Source organism: Hypomesus transpacificus, chromosome 9 (assembly GCF_021917145.1).
Source record: "Hypomesus transpacificus isolate Combined female chromosome 9, fHypTra1, whole genome shotgun sequence".
NCBI lineage: Eukaryota > Metazoa > Chordata > Actinopteri > Osmeriformes > Osmeridae > Hypomesus > Hypomesus transpacificus.
Genome location: NC_061068.1, coordinates 9400442 through 9419330, shown reverse-complemented (window position 1 = coordinate 9419330; position 18889 = coordinate 9400442). Strand labels below are relative to the sequence as shown.

Genomic DNA, 18889 nt, shown 5'->3' with positions numbered 1-18889 from the left:
AAAAAAATGAAAACATAGTTGCAGTAACATGGGCTGTAGAAGGGGCTTTGCCCCCAAAGACTTGGGGCAGTCATAGAGGTGGGAAATGGGACAGCTGTGTGAGAAAGAGCGAGGAATAGAAGAATGTCCTAATGACATTGGTTTGACATTTCCAGGACTGCACCTTGTCTAATGCTTCTCCGCAATGCAGTAGAGGACGGAAAACTGGAAGAGGAAGCAAAGAAAAGCAGGTGTAGAGGAGGGTGGGAGAGGAGAGGGACAAGCTGTTATGGCCTAATTTTCCAAGTCTGCACACCCCACACTGACAAGTCAATGTTACACCTTATCCCCCTCCCTCCCTCTTCCCCCTAAATCGTTCCTCTTTCTCTCTCCATTAAACAGCAAATATGGAGAAGAAAAGCCACTCTTTCATCTCCTTACTCACTGGTATCCATACAAAGCATGTGTGTCATAGTTTCCAGTCTGTGCCTAGAGTCTACCTCCTCTGTTGTCCCCAGTCTCTATCCAAGTCTGCAGACAGGGAAACATAAACACATGGATGGGGCTGACAGAGGCCATTACACTGAGCTACAAGGGCAGGCCGCCGGCATAGGCTGTGTGTAGAAGGGGAAAGGATTGGTTTGGCTTTCGTAATATTGTACAGTCCTATTGCTCTCTGCAGCATGGCAGGTTATGCTCTCCCTCATTCTTTCCCTCTTTTTTTGCCGCCTCACTCTCTAATCTCATGTTTATCAAGAGATTAACTTCTACATTTTAAAGAGAGGTTGTGCTGTGCTCTTAAAGACAGTAGTGGACTACACACAGAAAACACAACTACAGTACACACAGAAAACACAACTACAGTAAACAAAGCCAGAGGTGGCAGTGTCAGTGTAATTTGTACATCATGAACATTATAGCCACAACCACAAACCTCTCTGTACCTCTCTCTCTCACCCACCCACCCACCCACACCCAACCACCCACCCACACACACACACACACACACACACACGCACACATGCACACCCACCCACAAACACACACATGCACACACACAGACACACAGTGGCATGTTCCCCTTGTCATTAGCTCACAGCTGGGTGAGAGAATAGAGTAAAGTGCAAATTACTATGACAGTCATTTGGGATTCATGTAATCTCCATATCCTAAATGTAACCATTTCTTCATGACAAGAAGTTGGGTAACTCCAGACAATAATTTAACACACTTATGAGAACTGGGGAGTGAGATGTGTTGAACTGTACAGTATGCATGCCAATCGGTCCATGTAGTTACGTAAAGAGGTTGGCAGAATCTGTGTGAGATGACCTACAGGAGAAGTCCACAGGTGCTGCATACAAAGGCAAACGTACAAATGCCATCACAAAAGTGGAAAATCCTGTAAGGTTAGGTAAGGAGTTCCCTAGTTCTGTTATGAGTCAGGATCTCCCTGTTATGTAACTCCTGAAAGGGTAGAATCAGGGTAGAACAGGGAAACACCTGTATGCAGCAGTTTTAACTTTCAGCACAACAAAAACATCCTCACCTACACACCAGTGTGTCTGTTCTGTGAAATTATCTTGGATTACTTAATTAATAACTAATTACATACAATTTAACTGGTACACAGTGGGTGATGGTGAGAGCATATGTGAGTGTTTGTGTAGGGGATGGGTTAATCAGGCATGTTGCTAAATGTTGGGCAGAGATGAGTAATGTGGAGGGCTAGAGCCAGTTTAGCCTGAAGACAGAACTAGCATTTGCAGGATCCAAATCTGCCACCTCCACAGCCACACAGCGCTGCCTAAACTCAGACTACCCCCGCAAACTAACTCTACAATCCCATCCTCCGCACACACACACACTTTTGCTGTGTGTAAAACCCATGTCTTTTCATACATTAGGTAATCAGGATAGATCCTGTACCAGACTTATTGTCAGCTGTAGGTTGAGAGCAGGTCCCATTCTTAGAACAATGTTTTAATCTAACCCAGAGATGAAGGAAGTAAAATAGTGTGTCCATCAGAAAGATTTAGATATATCATGTGTCTGACTATGCTTTTTGAACCTGCTTCATCGTCCTCATGAGCACTGACCCAAGTCGTCTATTCAAAAACTACAGAGACAGTAAGATCAAAGACACGTCTACTTTGTCAAAATGTATACAAAATGGGGACACCTACACTTATTGTTGCTTAATAGCTTAAAGTGCGTCCGCAATGCAGTTTGTGTATGTGTGTGTGTTTGATTGTGTCTGTACCTGGTCGACGTCACACAGTTTGCGGAGAAGCTAGAGCGCGCAAGTACTTCCTCAATCGAAGGAATCACAGAACGAGAAACGGGAGGAAGAGAGCAACCACGACAAGCAAACGGTAACAAGAAAAGACACGTTTTCAAGTCGAGGTAAGTGAATCACACGTACTTTAACGTGAAACCGTTAAATAGTTCTAAATTATGACTACAACAAAAAAAAATCGGTCCCTGCTATGAGCAAGCATTCTCAAAAGTTTTGGACAAATTATGATGGCCTCTATGTTTTTTGTATTCAAGGAAATGTAACGGCAATAACTATCTTCACAGTTAAACTTGCAGTTGACTATATCTATGTCCAGGCTCCACAATCTGAACTGACTTCAAAAACATTCAATATAAATGTATCCCTATTTAAGGGACGTCTGCTCTGTTCCGATGTCGGCAACTTGAAGCTACATGGATATAGTTGGCCTATAGTTAATAGCACAATATATGGACCATCATGTATTTGTTGGATTACTGGTATGATGCACTTATTTAAACATATGGATAAACTTTATTTTCATTCACATTTTGACATTGTGTTCTCAAACTGTTAAAATCACCTCACCACTGTACCGGTCACAGTTTAATTGGTGAAATTAACTCGGTAAACTCAACGTGACAGTTAATCGAAATATCCTAGTCTATACCTTTCAGCAATCTCCTATACTGGTTTATTTTGACATGCAAGATAATAGATTTTGGGAAAATTGACGTGGTGTACAGATTATTATGACACAGATTAGAGCATAAATAGCCTATTTAAAAATATGTCTATGAATAGGCATATTTCGTCGATTTAGGATCGTTATAGGCTTATACAGTAATCTAGAATGATTGGAAAGGAAAATCCAGTTATAACTCCACTATGACTCACAATGTATCTTACTGCAGCTAACTGAAATGATTTACCACATCCTATTGCATTCATGTAGGTATACTCGGACAGTTGTTGCATTAAGGATGTTGATCATCAACACGCTGACACTGACAAATCCTCCTGTGCAATATGCGTGATGTGTGTAGATGAGAGAGAGTCCATGTGTCTGTGTTAGGATATGTATTATCTACTATTATCTACAATGGCATGTCAATTTTTACATGCCTCAAAGATATGTTCAGTGGCTGCACAGTTTGAACATAACCAAGAAAGACCCAGGAGAAGCTGGTCACATGGAGCTAGCAGCTGAGAGGGCTGGGCATCAGTAGCCATTGGGGTCAGCTCAGATTGCCCATTGCAGTATTACAGCACAAGTCTCTGACAGGCAGTCGTTACTACACTGTTCCTGTTTTATCTCATTCTATCTCTCAGTGTCTCTCTCTCTCTCTCTCTCTCTCTCTCTCTCTCTCTCTCTCTCTCTCTCTCTCTCTCTCTCTCTCTCTCTCTTGCTCACACGCTCTCATTAACATACACGCTCCACCATCTCATTAATTGTGTTATCTCAGTAATTTATAGTTGTTGCTACGCATACAGGACATTAAATGAAATAGTACAAATGTGAGCATTCTTCCTGTCTGTTTGTGTTTCTATGTTTAGAATGTGTGTGTGTGTGGATAATATGTGAAAACAGATTATGTGTCTCAAAACATTGGTGCATCCAAACATAGACTCAGTCATGCATACACACACACATACTATTTAGTAACGACCTATTTTACTGTATCTGGTTGCTTGTCTCTCATATGAATGATTCTGGGTCTTAAAGCATTTTAACTGGATCAGTCACAGTCTTGCAAACACACCTGACAACAACACACTTTTTCTGTGTGACCGTAAACGGTCCCATCACTAGATCTCTGTGTACTTCTGAGGAAGTAAAGGAGAAGTATGCTACAGCAACTGAGGGACTTCAAGTAGAACACTGAAGATCTTGTCAATCTCAATGCTTCCCTTCTCCACCGCCACCACTATGCACGCACTCACACACACACTAACACCAATAACAGTGAGGTTATTATTGATTAGATAACAAAAGCATCACAGCTCAGGGCTACGGGCGTGAACTAGTCTATCGACTTTGCTTTCACACGTACTGACAAGCGTCACTTCATTTTTTATTTCTCTTGTATAACCCTCTCTCGCTATTATGTGCAAAATGTTACTTGTCTTTGTGTACTTGTTTTCTGCCCTTGTAGTTGGTGTTTGTGAGTTTGGAAGTGAGGCATGTAGAGGACCTGTCTGGGGGTTTGGCGTCTGGGCATGTTGCGGCTCGCTAGCTGTCAGGAACGTAGGGAAATACCTTTACTTCTGCAGCTCCACTCACAGTGGTGAACAAGTTCTCACAGTGGCTTCTAGTTTCTCAACATCACTGTCATACTGTTGCACATAGGAGTTCTTTGTTTGTGTGTCTGTGTGTGTATGTGTTTTGTAATAATTCTCCACCAATGCTTGGCACACAGAACTGTGCCAAGCAACTCCCCCCCCCCCCCCCCCCCCCACACACACACACACACAGGTAGATAACTAGGCGTTCTTGACAGAGGTGCTACAATGACCTGGTTGCTAATGTACATGGGTGTGATTTAGATTATGAATGTACTAATCTACAGTAAACATAAAATGTATGTTTAACCTTACCCCAATCAGTCTGTCAAGCCTGAATTTCAATGCAATTTTACTTCTCCTTATTTGAAACTTCTTTAAAATGCTGTTCTGCAGTGTGACCAAATGACTGTCCCAAGTTTTACTTGTGTACAGGAGGTGACTTGTAGGAAGGGTACTCGTGCATTCTTACTCACACACTCTGTTACTCAATTGGCCGATCACAGGACTTTCAATCATAGGACTCTTTCAATCATAGGACTCTTTCAATCATAGGACTTTCTCTAACTGAGAATCACGTTTTTTGTATTATTTCTTCTATTTCTAAATAGGGAAGCTTTTAAAGTTCTTTAGGCTGTCTTTATAAAAACTACTTAAAAAAACTAGGACATTATTGATGCGTGTGAATTGTGCATATACAGTACATGTGACTGAAGCTTGTGGGTAAACGTGTTCTTTTGTGTGTGTCACTTAAAGAGTACAGACGGCCATTTCGCTGAATCATGGTACTTTGCCATGTGTATTTAGCAGTAATCAAATTGACATGTCAACATATGTGACTGGGGTAACATTTTGGTCTCATTGAACAGGTGGCGCAGGGACCGGTCACCATGGCGCCCTTCTTGCGGATCGGCTTCAACTCCTACGACCTGGGCGTTCTATCTCCCCTGGCTGACCCCCCCTTCTGTGCCATCAAGATGAAGGAGGCCCTCACCACTGGTGAGGATATGGATTGTGCTGTATAGACTGTTCATGCACACACAGTATGTTTATGGCATGACAGTAATTCCATAGTGGCATGGATGCCATGAGATAATTCCTCTCCCATCCCTCCAGAGAGGGGTAAGACCCTGGTCCAGAGGAAGCCCACCATGTACCCAGCCTGGAAGTCCAGTTTCGACGCCCACATCTACGAGGGTCGTGTGCTGCAGGTGCTGCTGATGAAGACGGCAGAGGAGCCTCTGGCAGAGGTCACAGTAGGGGTGTCCGTCCTCGCCGAGCGCTGCAAGAAGGCCAATGGACGAGCTGAATTCTGGGTAAGACGCAGGAAAGTGCGACACAGAAGTGATCCAGATCTGTGGGGTTGTAAAGGCGGTTTTCGTTTGAATGGAAGTGTCGGAGGGTTTGGTCTCGACAATCTACTGTGCGTGCATTCAGGTGGATCTTCAGCCTTCGGGGAAGGTGATGATGGCAGTGCAGTACTTCCTGGAAGGAGCTGATCCAGGTGGGGTGTAATGATTTCCTCATCTTCATTTCCTCTTCCTCCTCTGTTGCCCACCTCTTAAACCATCTGCCCTCACCCTCGGACAGTCTCTTGGCTCACAGCTTGTCTGTTCACTGGACAGATGGATCAGGAGAGAACAGACTGCATACCACAGAATGTGTTAGTGTGTATGTGTATGTAAGAGAGAGAAAGAGAAAGAGAGAGAGAGTGAGAGAGAGAGGGACTAGCTTATTTTTTTCCAAACAAATAAACCGAGAGCCTGTCTCTTCTCTTCATGTGTGCCTCTTGGTAGAGAGTAAGCAGTCTGTGAAGGAGGAGGAAGGACCCACCATCAACCGAAGACGAGGGGCCATCAAACAGGCTAAGATCCACTCCATTAAGAACCACGAGTTTATCGCCACCTTCTTCAGACAGCCCACTTTCTGCTCTGTCTGCCGAGAGTTTGTTTGGTCAGTTTGTCCTTTACACCATGTGTGTGTACTTGTGTGTGGACACGCTGGGGAGATGACCTCATGTTTTATGTAGATACCATTATATCTCCACTTGCGTCTATCTTGGGGTGTTGGAGCCTGAGACGATCAGAATTCCTATATAGTTTAGCAGAAATAAACTTAGTTAGACAAAAAAAAATGCTAGCATTTTCGTCAGTTTAAATGACAGGAAAGCATTACAAATTTGCATTGCTGACTAGTAATGCTGACTAGCAATACTAACTAACAATATGCTGACCCCTTTTATATATTGGTTGACTTTGAAGTTTTTGATGTAAAAATGGGTTACCAGCAACAGCAAGAGAATACATCAGAGGTGTGTGTTTGAATGAAAGTGTGAATCTTTGGTCTGTACAGTTCTGTGAGCAATATACCACCCCTTTGCATCCAATGGCGTTCATTACCATTCTAATCAAGATAGCAAGGCCATTATTGTCAGCAGTCCATTCAGATGTGGAAGTCATGATCATAGCCCTGAGCTCTCCCTTCCTCTTCTCTGTCCTCCACAGGGGACTCAACAAGCAAGGCTACAAATGCCGACGTAAGTGGATGAAACCAGTACCATGAAATTCACCAAAAATATAAACCATACCATATAAACCAACCATTTGACCATATTTCACCTCAAATGGAAAATAAGCACTGTAAACACAGTTATATAGGCTTTATGACTTGTTGATCAGCTGTCAGATGTGGAGTGTATGATTTTGTATTCCCCTTATATTCTCCAGAATGCAATGCAGCCATCCATAAGAAATGTATAGACAAAATCATTGGAAGATGCACGGGCACAGCGGCCAACAGTCGGGACACTGTGGTACGTTGGACCAGGTTTTGTCCAGGTTCCTGCTCTTTTACCCCAGTACTTATTCAACCAGGTTGAGAGTTTTCTCTGGAGAAACCTTCAGGAAACCTTCCATAAATGTGTGGTACATTCCCTCCTATGTATGTTCACAGTTCCAGAAGGAGCGCTTCAAGATTGACATGCCACACCGCTTCAAGAACCACAACTACATGAGCCCCACCTTCTGTGACCACTGTGGCAGTCTCCTGTGGGGCCTGGTTAAACAGGGGCTCAAATGTGAAGGTAGGGAACAAGCTCGGTGTGTATGTGAATGTGGGTGTTTTGATTCTTCTCTTCATGTAGAAGTGTGTACGTCTATAACCAAGTTACAACATTTTCTCCTAGACTGTGCCATGAATGTCCATCACAAGTGTCAGGATAAAGTAGCCAACCTCTGTGGGATCAACCAGAAACTACTAGCTGAAGCTCTGACACAAGTCAGCCAGGTTGGTAACCGTAATGTTTGTTGGAGCATGAGCATGAGCGTGTGTCAGCATGAGGTTGTGTGCGTATGTGTGTATTTGTAATGTGTGTGTGTGTGTGTTGGTGTGGACAGACGTGTGTCTGGGTGACTCCTGAGTCGGGCCAGGCTGTGTGGCACCAGAAAGCTGAGCTGCCTCCTCTTGTGTGTTTAAGGACACAAGGCTAATGTGCTCCTCATGTTCTCATTCATTGATTCACTGCAGTATAATCAGATCCGTTAAACAGTCTGTTGTACTGTATATTTGATATACCTCTGCTTATTTAGCTCTCTCTTTCTCTAAGGTACATTTCTCTTGTTGTATTTCTTCTGTCCATTCACAGAAATCCACAAGGCGCTCAGACCCAAACCAGCCAAACCTGCCAGATATAGGAGTCTATGAGGAGGTCTCAAGGAACTTGGCTGGTCTGGATGTCAATGGTCAGTGTGTATGTGTGTGTTTCTGTTTGTGTGTGTGTGTGTTTCTGTTTGTGTGTGTTGATGAGGATGTTTGCTCCTCTAGACGGCACCCCTTATGGCAGGCTGTGGGAGGGCACCACCCCCGTGCCACCGACTCGCCTCACCCATCTGACCCACATCAACGTGGACAACTTCATCCTACACAAGGTTCTGGGCAAGGGAAGTTTTGGCAAGGTAGGCATTGCCATGGTAACATACATTTGCTTTGTGGCATCTGTTAGAGGACAAGATTACTAACAATCCTCACTTCTCCTGCTCCCCTCCCTTCGTAGGTCCTGCTGGCAGAGTTAAAGGGCAGTGGAGAGTACTTTGCCGTCAAAGCTCTGAAGAAAGATGTGGTTTTGATGGATGATGATGTGGAGTGCACCATGGTGGAGAAGAGAGTTTTAGCTCTGGCCTGGGACAACCCCTTCCTCACCCACTTGTTCTCTACCTTCCAGACTAAGGTAACTCACATGCGCACACGCTCACACATGCACATAAACACAGTCATAGAGAGACAGAGAATACCTGAAATACAATAGACTTATAGAGCTATACGTCAATGCCTTAATCAGGGTAACTTTACTGTGTGGTCTGCACATTTATTATAAGTTGTCTTTTGAGTTCCTATTATTCTTTGCAAACCACATCCTGATATGATTGACATATGTGGAAGGCCACAGTAGTAATGCACATGTCCTGCTTGTGACAGGAGCATCTGTTCTTTGTGATGGAGTACCTGAATGGAGGAGACCTGATGTTTCACATTCAAGAGAAGGGTCGCTTTGACCTTTACAGAGCCACGTGAGTAGAATCAGCCATAGACTGACAGGCAAATCTAACATGCCACTCACACAAAAACAGATGCACAAACTCAGACCCATGGGTGTTCTGATGGAAAACAGATTTGCACAGTTCTGGCAGCATATTATATATTGGTCTCTTTCCATTGGTCAGAGCAATAGACTGCCCTTGTAAGGAGAGGGTAATACGAGTGGGTGTGGGTGTATGTGTGTGTGACATTATTTCATCAGTCACCAAACAGGGTTGTCAACACAAACATGACATAATTCCCCCCCCCCTCTTTTCTAAAACAGAGACTGGGGAAACCTGACTTTTCAAGAAGTTTAACTTTGATTCGTGTTTATATGGGTTAAACTATCTAGTATTAGCAATTGAACTGAGTTACAAAGCTCCTATCCAAACCCTCTGCGTTGCAAACAGGTAAGATGACAGGACTAGTACACTGCTGCCAGGCCAGTGACACTCTATCCAGCTGGGAGTATTAATCTTTAACCACATTCTGTGCATGAGTATGCGTGCTTGTACTGTGTGTGTGCATTTATGTGTGCACGTGTGGATTCTCCACGAGAAGCTGGCAGCCCAGAGTGGAAAGTCTTTCCTGGGTTTGGTTTCCTGGTTATGCAATAGTTTTCCCTGGCCAGAGACTGAACCAATGAGTTTCCAACGAGCCCACTATCACAGCACAAAGGGCCTGTTGATCTGCTGCTACCTCTGAACCCACTATCATCCGACAGGCCCCAAATCTCACACTACCACCAGAGGGGAAAACACATCCCATGTATACTCCATTACTAACAATGTAACTCTCTGTGTCTGAGTTCCCTCATCCTGCCTAGCTGGTAGAATTTGTCTGAACCTTCAAACAACTGTTTGTGTAAGAGCTTATGTTCTGTACATTCAGTATCGTTAGAACCTATACTAGGATTTACCCAGACATTTGATAATGACTTTGTCATCATTAGTGGTGAGTGAGAGTTAGAAAACAGGTCAGGCTGGACAAAGCCATGTATCTTATCAACCAGTCAATCAATCTGTCAGTAAATCAGTCAGTCATTCAGTGAAGCCCATTGAATCCTCAACTACATGGGTACATCGTCCCCTGCTTTCTGTTTCGCCTTTCAGAGATGATAAAAGAAGGAAGCCAGTGATAGGCTTACACCTAAGCTAAGGCTGCCAGGCTGCCATTGGTCGCTGCTCAGTGGTCTCAGGTTTCTCAACAGGATAGCATTGTTCACCTGTCCTCAAAATACTTCTCCATACAAATGTCCACTTCAATAATTAATACTGTGTGAAAATAAAGAAAGTTACACTATCTATGGGCCTGAATACTCTCTCGCAATTTGCAAAGCCAGGATGTAACTTCTTCAATACAAGTCTCTGTAAAAGCATTGCTGATTAGCACAAACTCTTTTAAGTTGGTTATCTATCTTGAACATTGCATTGTTGCTTCTCTATTAAACATATTAAGGGTTTGATTGCCCTGCATCAGGAATAGGGCTGCTATATGGGTCCATCAATGGAATAAAGAGAAAGCTGAAATTAAGCTAGTTGAAGGAAACATAGGTGGGAGCATATATTGAGTGTGTTTATTCTCTCTTTTCCATTTGACACCATTAGGTTTCTGCTGTAGGCATCACATGTACACACAGCCCAGCCTACAGAGACTACATTCATCACCTCCTACACCACCTTGGAAAAACACTGCCATCCTGCAAAATACGTTTTAGATCAGGAGTAATGTCTACCTTATTCTCTCCTCCCTCTTCCCCCGTCTAGATTCTACTCCGCTGAGATTGTTTGTGGCCTACAGTTTCTACATTCCAAGGGGATCATCTACAGGTAGGGCATGAACAACACATGCAAGCACACACACACTCACACCCACACAAAAACTGATCATGATACAAACAAACAACTTAAAGTCATCACTTCCTTCAAATTGCTTTTCGTCTTTCTGCTCTCAGAGATCTGAAGTTGGATAATGTGATGTTGGATCAGGAGGGACACATCAAAATAGCCGACTTTGGCATGTGTAAGGAGAACGTGTTTGGAGAAAACAAAGCCACCACCTTCTGTGGGACTCCAGACTACATTGCTCCAGAGGTACACAACAAATACTGAACTGATGTTAGGATTTGCTCTGATTGAAAAAATGCTAACAGGTTAGTCTAGCTAAGTGACTGAACAGCGTTTGGTTTACCAAATGGAATTTGTTGTTAATACAATCACTAATGTTTACATTTTGGCAATACTTTTTTTCGTCCTTTATTTCAGAGACCCTCTAGGTTTACCCGGCTAATATTTTAATCAAATAATATTTTTTTGGGGTTGTGTGTTTATGATGACATCTTTCGTTAGATCCTGCTTGGACAAAAATACTCCTTCTCAGTGGACTGGTGGTCATTCGGAGTGCTGCTCTATGAGATGCTGATTGGCCAGTCACCTTTCCATGGTGATGATGAGGATGAGCTGTTTGAGTCCATCAGGATGGACACACCCCACTTCCCCCGCTGGATCACCAAGGAGGCCAAGGACTTGATGGAGAAGGTTTGTACTGTACCCTTCTCCAAATATAAAATAGACCTGTCTCTCTGAACTGAGCTGGCCTCGTTGATTGTGTTTGTCTTCTCTACTCATGCAGTTGTTTGAGAGGGACCCCACTCGCAGGCTAGGCATTGTGGGAAATGTCCGTGTACAGCCCCTGTTCAAGAACATCGACTGGTCGGCCTTGGAAAGGAGGGAGGTGGAACCCCCCTTTAGACCAAAAGTGGTGAGGGTCTTATAAATCTGTCTGTCAAGATAGTATAGAGGACAAAGGTGTACAGTGTTACTTGACTAACCTTTACACCCATTACAGAAAGCCCCAAACGACTGCAGCAACTTTGATCGTGAATTCCTTAGTGAGAAGCCACGCCTCTCTCACAGCGACAAAAACTTCATTGATTCCATGGACCAATCAGCTTTTGCCGGCTTCTCCTTTATCAACCCTGAGATGGAGCACCTTCTGGAAAAGTGAGGAGCAGACCTTCATGCCAGTCTCCACCCTGGGCACTGACATCCCAGAGGTCAAAGGGGAGAGGTGAAACCAGGGTTTAATTAGTACTGTTTTAGGGTCTGTTCGTCAAGGTGTCTGTTCTGTCCCGTGATCAAACCTGCAAGTGAGTGAGCGGTACCATGTTCAGTATTTTGTGTGCCTATTCTGTTGTTAAGCACAAACAGTCATTCTCTGGTACTTGTAGAAATCACAAGAGTATAACTTACAAGAATTGTCCTTTGTACAAATAAATAGTTTTGTGATGCATGCTAGGGTGTCTAGGTGTTTGTGGGCCGTATGTAGATGATTCTATTAATTGCCACCCGCATTGAAAGTGTCAGTTGAAGTGAGTTAAAGGACCCCTGTTATAAGACACTCACCAGTTTGAAGAGCCAACACAAGGAGCCTCTGATTTTCTACCATTCCTTTGCAGTAAAACCCTGCCTCAAAATAGAACTGAATTCTGATTATTAAGATGGCTCCTGTATTGACACCTGGAACCTTAAATGTGGGATACACTCGTTGACAACAATATAGTACCATCACAAGGGATGTCTGGCTCTTCCAGTGAATGGAGCACTTTAGTGTGTGTGTGGATGAAGGTGTTTAGGTTTGTTTGAGTTATCTGCTTGCACGTCCAAAGACTTCACACCAACATTCACCTTCTCTCCTACCAATGCATTATTTGACTGAATCATTGCTTCTGGTTATGTCGCATGAAGAACCTTTCTCAGTCAATAAGAGAGATTTGTAAAAATGTGTGGTTTACTGGTTTGTGTGCCATCTAGTGTTAAGTAAATTCAGAAAATTCAGACAGAGCAACTACAGGTTAGCCAGGTAGACTAGCCTGGCGTTGTGAGTTCACTACACAGTGAACTAAATACAAGTGGTCTGTCTAGTTAGGTAGGCTATTATATTCCTGTTGTGAAATATCTCATTTATAGACATGTATTATTTGAATGATTTGCGTACTGTTTGCGATGCTAAACATTGGAAAGGGACCTATTGACATGCTGTATAGATATATATGTATATTGATTTAACATGTATATGTTGGTGCGCTTTAATTATGTGCTTTTTTACAGTCTCCATCTTTTACATCTTATAAAAAAAATCATCCCAATGTCTGAAGTCAATCTTTCTGAAATGTCCCGGCACAATAAACTTTTCAAAGTAGTTATGGAGCTTTGATGAATTAAACAAGCGTAACTATGACCTAGAGACCTACAAGCATATCATGGGGGCCATACATTTTACATGATCTGCAGCTACGGGTCTCAACTGAATCTTGTGAATCAAAGTATAAGATCAGATCGCCCTCTGGTGGACCATTACTTTTAGTGTCAATGACGTATAACAGATACGTATACGATGTGTACGGAAGTGCGGTAAGTGTGTAGAGACATGAGTAAAAATGTCGGATTTCAACTCCGCGATGTAAAACCTGGGTTTGTTGAGATGACTTGGTGTTTATACCAGCTTGCCACTTAGCTGTGTCATACAGGACTTTACACAGGACAATGAAGTCCCAAGACGTGTTGAAGGATGCATCCACTCTTGCTTCATACAATGTATTGCTACAGGTAAACCTAACATTCTAAATCAATTACTTTAACTTAGTTCTGTCTGACAGTTGATACAAGGTGATATGGTGACAGAAACTACTATTGAGTCTTGACTGGCATTATCAATGGTCTTAAAAACAATGTATGCCCATCTGTATTGTGTTTGTGCTTACATTTCCTAATGATGTTTCAGGTGATGTTTCGTGTGCTCACCTTCTTGCTGAATGCGTTTACCCTTCGTTTTGTTTCCAAAGAGCTCATTGGTGTTGTTAATGTAAGGTAAGATGTCACAATGTGTAGACTTACAGCTGCTGTGATTCTGAGATTACTTAACTTACTAAAATATAATATGTGTGTGTGTATGTGTGTGTGTTTGTGTATGTGTAGGCTAACACTGCTGTACTCCACGCTGGTATTCTTGTCCAGAGAGGCATTCAGGAAAGCATGTCTTAGTGGATCTGGAACAGATCCTAACTGGAGACAGGTCATCAACCTGCTATGGCTGACGTGAGTTTGTGTTACCATGGACTACTGAGGTGTATACCAAAAAAAAAAATCAAAAGTTGAACATTTTTGCTCTGAACTGGTATGTGTACATGTTTTCCATTGTATTTGAATCTTCCAGGTTGCCTTTGGGTGTTCTGTGGGGGTCCCTGCTTGTGTGTGTTTGGCTATGGCTCCTGGAAGTGCCAGACCCCCAGGCCATTCCACACTATAGCCCTGCTGTGGGGCTTTTTGCCCTGGCTGCTGTGCAGGAGCTGCTGGCTGAACCGCTCTGGGTCCTGGCTCAAGCACACTTGTTTGTCAGACTGAAGGTGGTGGCAGAGAGCTTGGCGATGATTGCTAAGTGTGTTCTGACAGTGGTTCTGGTGGTATCTGCCCCTCAGTGGGGCCTGTACATCTTCTCTATGGCTCAGGTACAGAGTAGTCTAACACTAGAAGTTGAGTAGAATGTTGTGGATGTGGATTTTGTACTGATCTATCTCCTGTCAACTCCTAGCTGGTGTACACAGGGTCCCTTGTCTTGTGCTACTTTGGCTACTTCCTGCATTTTTGGGGCTCTGGTGAAGCCCAAAGGAAGGCCTTCCCCCTTCGCTGCATTGGAGACCTGCTGCCTTCCAGGGTGAATGAAGAGGTAATGTTTTCCACAAGAAAAATGTCACTTTGTTCATGTCATCCAACATCTTACTGCTTGGGCTGCTTTGTGTTGGTCTTATTTGCGTTAAATAGCTACCCAATGTTTGTTTGGTCATACTATTGTGCTGTTTTTGTGTGTGTTTGTAGCCGTGGGTGGACTGGACCCTGGCCAGGCTGACGTGGAGCTTCTTTAAGCAGTCCTTCCTGAAGCAGATCCTGACGGAGGGAGAGAGATATGTCATGACCTTCCTGAACGTGCTTAGTTTTGGGGATCAGGGTATATATGACATTGTCAACAACCTGGGCTCCATGGTGGCCCGCTTCATCTTCCTGCCCATTGAGGAGAGCTTCTATGTCTTTTTTGCCAAAGTTCTGGAGCGAGGGCGGGATGTGAAGAGTCAGAAGCAGGTCAGAGTGGTGGAGACTGCCAATCGGATACTTGTGATGTTTCAATGGTGCAGTGCTGGTCCTGACCCTGGTCAGCTTGTATCAGATCATATGATCCTGCTCACTGATTTGTCTGCAGGAGGATGTTGCTATCGTGGCTCAGGTTCTGGAATCTCTTTTGAAGTTGGTGCTTGTGATTGGTCTGATCATCACAGTGTTTGGATATGCCTACTCTGAACTTGCGTTGGACATTTATGGGGGCTCCCTGCTCAGCAGTGGAACAGGTGACATGACAACGTCATACATGTGTGCTACAGAAGTGATTTACTAATGCTTATGAAGTTACACTATGAAGATGTATGTTTCTAGTGGTTTGTGTTGTTGATGGCAGTGTTTGTATGTATTTTTTTGTTGTTGAAGGGCCCAGTCTATTACGATGTTTCAGCTCATATGTACTTCTGCTCGCTATCAATGGAGTGACTGAGTGCTTTGTCTTTGCTGCCATGAGCCAAGAGGAGGTAGACAGGTAAGAACAAACATAAACAGACATGCATAGGGTTCTGTGATTTCCTACACAGAATGAGACCCTGATCACTCACACTGTCTGACCCCAACTGGCTGTCTGACCCACAGGTATAACCTGGTGATGCTAGCTCTGTCAGTCTCCTTCCTGGTCTTGTCCTACATGCTGACATGGTGGGCAGGGGGAATCGGCTTCATCCTGGCCAACTGTTTAAACATGGGCCTCCGTATCCTGCACAGCCTCCTCTACATCCACCGCTACTTCCAGCAGAGCCCCTGGACCCCCCTGCGTGGCCTCCGGCCCTCCCCAGCCCTGCTGCTCTCTCTGGCTCTCAGTGCAGCCCTCACTACCCTATCTGAGGTACCTGCACATGTCCTTCTCTCTTTTGCCTCATTGCTGACTTATTTTACTGACCAGTCATTCTCAAGTCTGCCAATATTCTTTCATCTAGCGCTAGTCTTTGTATTTGCCAAAGACAATAGTTACCTCGCGTTGGTAAAAACGTTTGATTGATTGACATTGTTTCATATACATTCAGAATGATCCAATTGTATTCCCTGCACTCTTGCTGTCGTCCTCTCTGTGTCTCCTGTTCTAGGGTGCGTTCTGCTGTGATGGAGGGTGGATGCTGAGGCTGGTCCATGTTGCTGTTGGAGCAGGATGTCTTCTGGGTGTGCTTGGCACTGTCCTCCTTACAGAGACTCAACTTGTTCAGTTTGTCCAGACTCAGCTTCTGCCCAGGTACAGAAAGAAGCAGACATAAATCTTCCCTGTAATAGGCAGAACAGACTTCCATCATCCCTTAAAAATGTGTAAGTAAATACTGTAAAGGGGGAAGCAAGAACCGTGCTTTTCTCTTTGAAGCATTCCAAGTATCCAAGCGGTCTGTGGATGGCTCTTTGTATAGTACATTTTGTATATGTTCATATGGCTGTATACCCATATATTTTGGTTTTCTAACATTTAGGCCTATGTATAATTGTACACATTTGAATGGATTTCCAGCCCTGCTTCCATCATTGTGTACTGCTCTTGTTGCTATTAAATATAAGTAAAAGAAAAATGTTTTTAGCTTTTACACATTTTACAATTTTTTTTGTTATTATTATTATTGTTTCACTGTTTGGTGCACAATTTTTTTTTTTCCTGAGGCGTTCAGTTTTGTCATTCAGGCATACCGTATATGAGACCTGTTTTTGGCCCTGCCATCAAATTGTGCCATCTTATTGGAACGGTCAAACTGGTCTATACCAGCATTGTGCCAACTGAGGTGTGTGTGTATGAGCTGTCAGAATCCCTTGTCTGAAACACCCTGGTCCCAATAAGTAGATTTTTTAATTTTCAGATTTTGTTGTTGTTGCAAAGGTCTCTGCTTGTTAGTCTTTTTCAAAAAGGAAAACATAAAAACTTTTAGTTTCTCGTCAATGGAGCCGTTCATCAAGATCTACTGTACACTGATTACATTTTATTTTTTATTAGACCATCACAGTTATATCACATAAAGCCAGGTCGCAAGGTGAACAGTACAAGTGGCTAGTTTGTACAGACCTAGAGGCAAATGATAATTCTAAAGATGATCCCAGAAGGCTTCTTCTACTTCCGGATTGGTCGAGTGGGTGGTTTGTTGAAGGCAGTCTCTGCCCCTGACCTCGCTCCACTGAACACTGACGGGGCAGCCTTCCCAACACGCTCTGGAACGGCCCACACAGTAAGAACCATCAGCCTGACACAGTAAATCAGGCAGAAACCAAAAGAGCTATGTAAGACACTGGTTATGTACAGTATAAGCAGTGATTCATCATGCAGGAGGCGAGAGATGGGGGGCACTTTGTTTGACAAAGCTCTGAGAATCACCCCCTCATCTCTCAACTATCCCGAGTTCTGTATATGGAATGGAAACTTCAGTTTGATGAGTCTCACTTTGTAGAGCATTGTATACATACAATACTGTATTTGTCAGCAGAGCTTTTCCTAAATGAAAATTATGAGACCCATTTACACAAGATTAATCCCTAAACTTCAATGCCATGTTGAGAACATAGACTCAGTACTTACCACACTCTTCCATCACTTCAAAGGTCTTGCTCTTCACCTCCCCTTTGAGACCTAGCTTATCCTTTGCTTCAACGAGATCTTCCTCTCTTACCTCTGGTCGGCTCTGCTCTCCCTCGTCAGGCTGAAATTCACAGCAGACATAGTAAAATATCAAAATATATGTTGTGTTGCCCCAATAGTTTCCTACAAACCAAAATATCATGCTTTTCCCATCTGCCAAACTGTAGTATTCTCACCTGAGACATGCTGGCTGTCAAGTTGTTGTAGAAGTTGTGGTCCAAAGTCTTTCCCTATCTTAACTTTCCTAGTGCTGCTCTGCCTAGTCCAATCCAACAAACTAGAGCAATCCGCCCAGGCTATAAATCTCTAGAGGACTATAATTCTATTGCAGGCCCAAAGGATGACTCAGTCTGGGGCTCCTCCCCTATTTCTCTGGTTCTGTTTGTTCTCAGGGTGTTCCATTCTCTTCTGTCATTTAAAAATGACGTGATCTCCTGCAGCTGGAAGTTACATTACTCCCAAGTATTTACACAGAAAAAATCCCCTTTCCTTGCTATGTTGCATTGTCTTTTTATTAGCCTTATCTGTAAATGTCAAACTTGACAAATGTAACAAAAACATTTTATAGTTTCAAAGACAACCGCCTCTCAACTGTCAATTACCGCTACAGCTAAAGCAGATGAAAGGGTTAACTTTTTTTGTTTGCTTTACAGACTTTAAATTAGGATAGTTACATGGTCATCTTTCTTCTACTCCATGACCTAGACTCTAGTGTGTTTCATCAAAGATGGGAAGTACAATTCTACTACAATACTTAAAGTAGATTTTTGGGGTATCAGTACAAAATATATTTTAGAGCTCATAATTCTGTACTATAACTTGAGTGAAAAAGTGTAGTCAGCACTTGTCTGTTAAAACATGAGTATATGTGATCCTACTTGAATGAATGGTGTGTGTACTTTGCCATCTGTGTCTCATCAAGGGCAAAATCAAATAAACCAAGCATCTTTAACCTTTAATCTAGCTATGAGTCATAGGGACATCCGAGTCTCACATTCCACAAACCAGTTATTACCTCTTGGA

At 43.2% G+C, this 18889-nt stretch overlaps 3 protein-coding genes across 3 annotated transcripts; 2 read left to right on the top strand and 1 right to left on the bottom strand.

The window, feature by feature from the left end:
- The first annotated feature begins 2279 nt into the window (after positions 1-2279).
- Positions 2280-13315, top strand: prkcda (protein kinase C, delta a). Its single transcript, XM_047024674.1, has 18 exons — positions 2280-2385; positions 5410-5539; positions 5657-5856; positions 5978-6044; positions 6337-6493; positions 7045-7076; positions 7267-7352; positions 7493-7622; positions 7725-7825; positions 8184-8280; positions 8363-8493; positions 8592-8765; positions 9014-9105; positions 10882-10944; positions 11070-11208; positions 11464-11652; positions 11747-11875; positions 11963-13315. The coding sequence occupies exons 2-18, from the start codon at positions 5431-5433 to the stop codon at positions 12119-12121; spliced, it is 2055 nt and encodes a 684-aa protein (XP_046880630.1). The 5' UTR covers positions 2280-2385; positions 5410-5430; the 3' UTR covers positions 12122-13315.
- Positions 13316-13503: 188 nt separating this feature from the next.
- On the top strand, positions 13504-16723 carry rft1 (RFT1 homolog). The gene is made up of 10 exons (XM_047024676.1): positions 13504-13722; positions 13898-13983; positions 14092-14211; positions 14330-14621; positions 14705-14839; positions 14989-15249; positions 15368-15512; positions 15649-15754; positions 15862-16111; positions 16350-16723. The coding sequence occupies exons 1-10, from the start codon at positions 13660-13662 to the stop codon at positions 16512-16514; spliced, it is 1623 nt and encodes a 540-aa protein (XP_046880632.1). The 5' UTR covers positions 13504-13659; the 3' UTR covers positions 16515-16723.
- Positions 16724-17337: 614 nt separating this feature from the next.
- Positions 17338-18368, bottom strand: mustn1a (musculoskeletal, embryonic nuclear protein 1a). The gene is made up of 3 exons (XM_047024678.1): positions 18043-18368; positions 17807-17927; positions 17338-17442 (listed from the first exon to the last, which is right to left on the bottom strand). Exons 1-3 carry the CDS (start codon positions 18049-18051, stop codon positions 17345-17347), a joined length of 228 nt encoding a protein of 75 aa, XP_046880634.1. The 5' UTR covers positions 18052-18368; the 3' UTR covers positions 17338-17344.
- Between the last annotated feature and the right edge of the window lie 521 nt (positions 18369-18889).

Excerpts from the sequence above, each read along its gene's own strand:
- prkcda (XM_047024674.1), top strand. The coding sequence starts at position 5,431 with ATGGCGCCCTTCTTGCGGATCGGCTTCAACTCCTACGACCTGGGCGTT. Across the intron at positions 7,353-7,492 it reads CCAACAGTCGGGACACTGTG|TTCCAGAAGGAGCGCTTCAA; the intron begins GTACGTTGGACC and ends GTATGTTCACAG. Across the intron at positions 9,106-10,881 it reads TTTGACCTTTACAGAGCCAC|ATTCTACTCCGCTGAGATTG; the intron begins GTGAGTAGAATC and ends TCCCCCGTCTAG.
- mustn1a (XM_047024678.1), bottom strand. Across the intron at positions 17,443-17,806 it reads TGAAGTGATGGAAGAGTGTG|AGCGTGTTGGGAAGGCTGCC; the intron begins GTAAGTACTGAG and ends GGGCCGTTCCAG.
- rft1 (XM_047024676.1), top strand. The coding sequence starts at position 13,660 with ATGAAGTCCCAAGACGTGTTGAAGGATGCATCCACTCTTGCTTCATAC. Across the intron at positions 13,984-14,091 it reads ATTGGTGTTGTTAATGTAAG|GCTAACACTGCTGTACTCCA; the intron begins GTAAGATGTCAC and ends GTGTATGTGTAG. Across the intron at positions 15,250-15,367 it reads ATGTGAAGAGTCAGAAGCAG|GAGGATGTTGCTATCGTGGC; the intron begins GTCAGAGTGGTG and ends ATTTGTCTGCAG.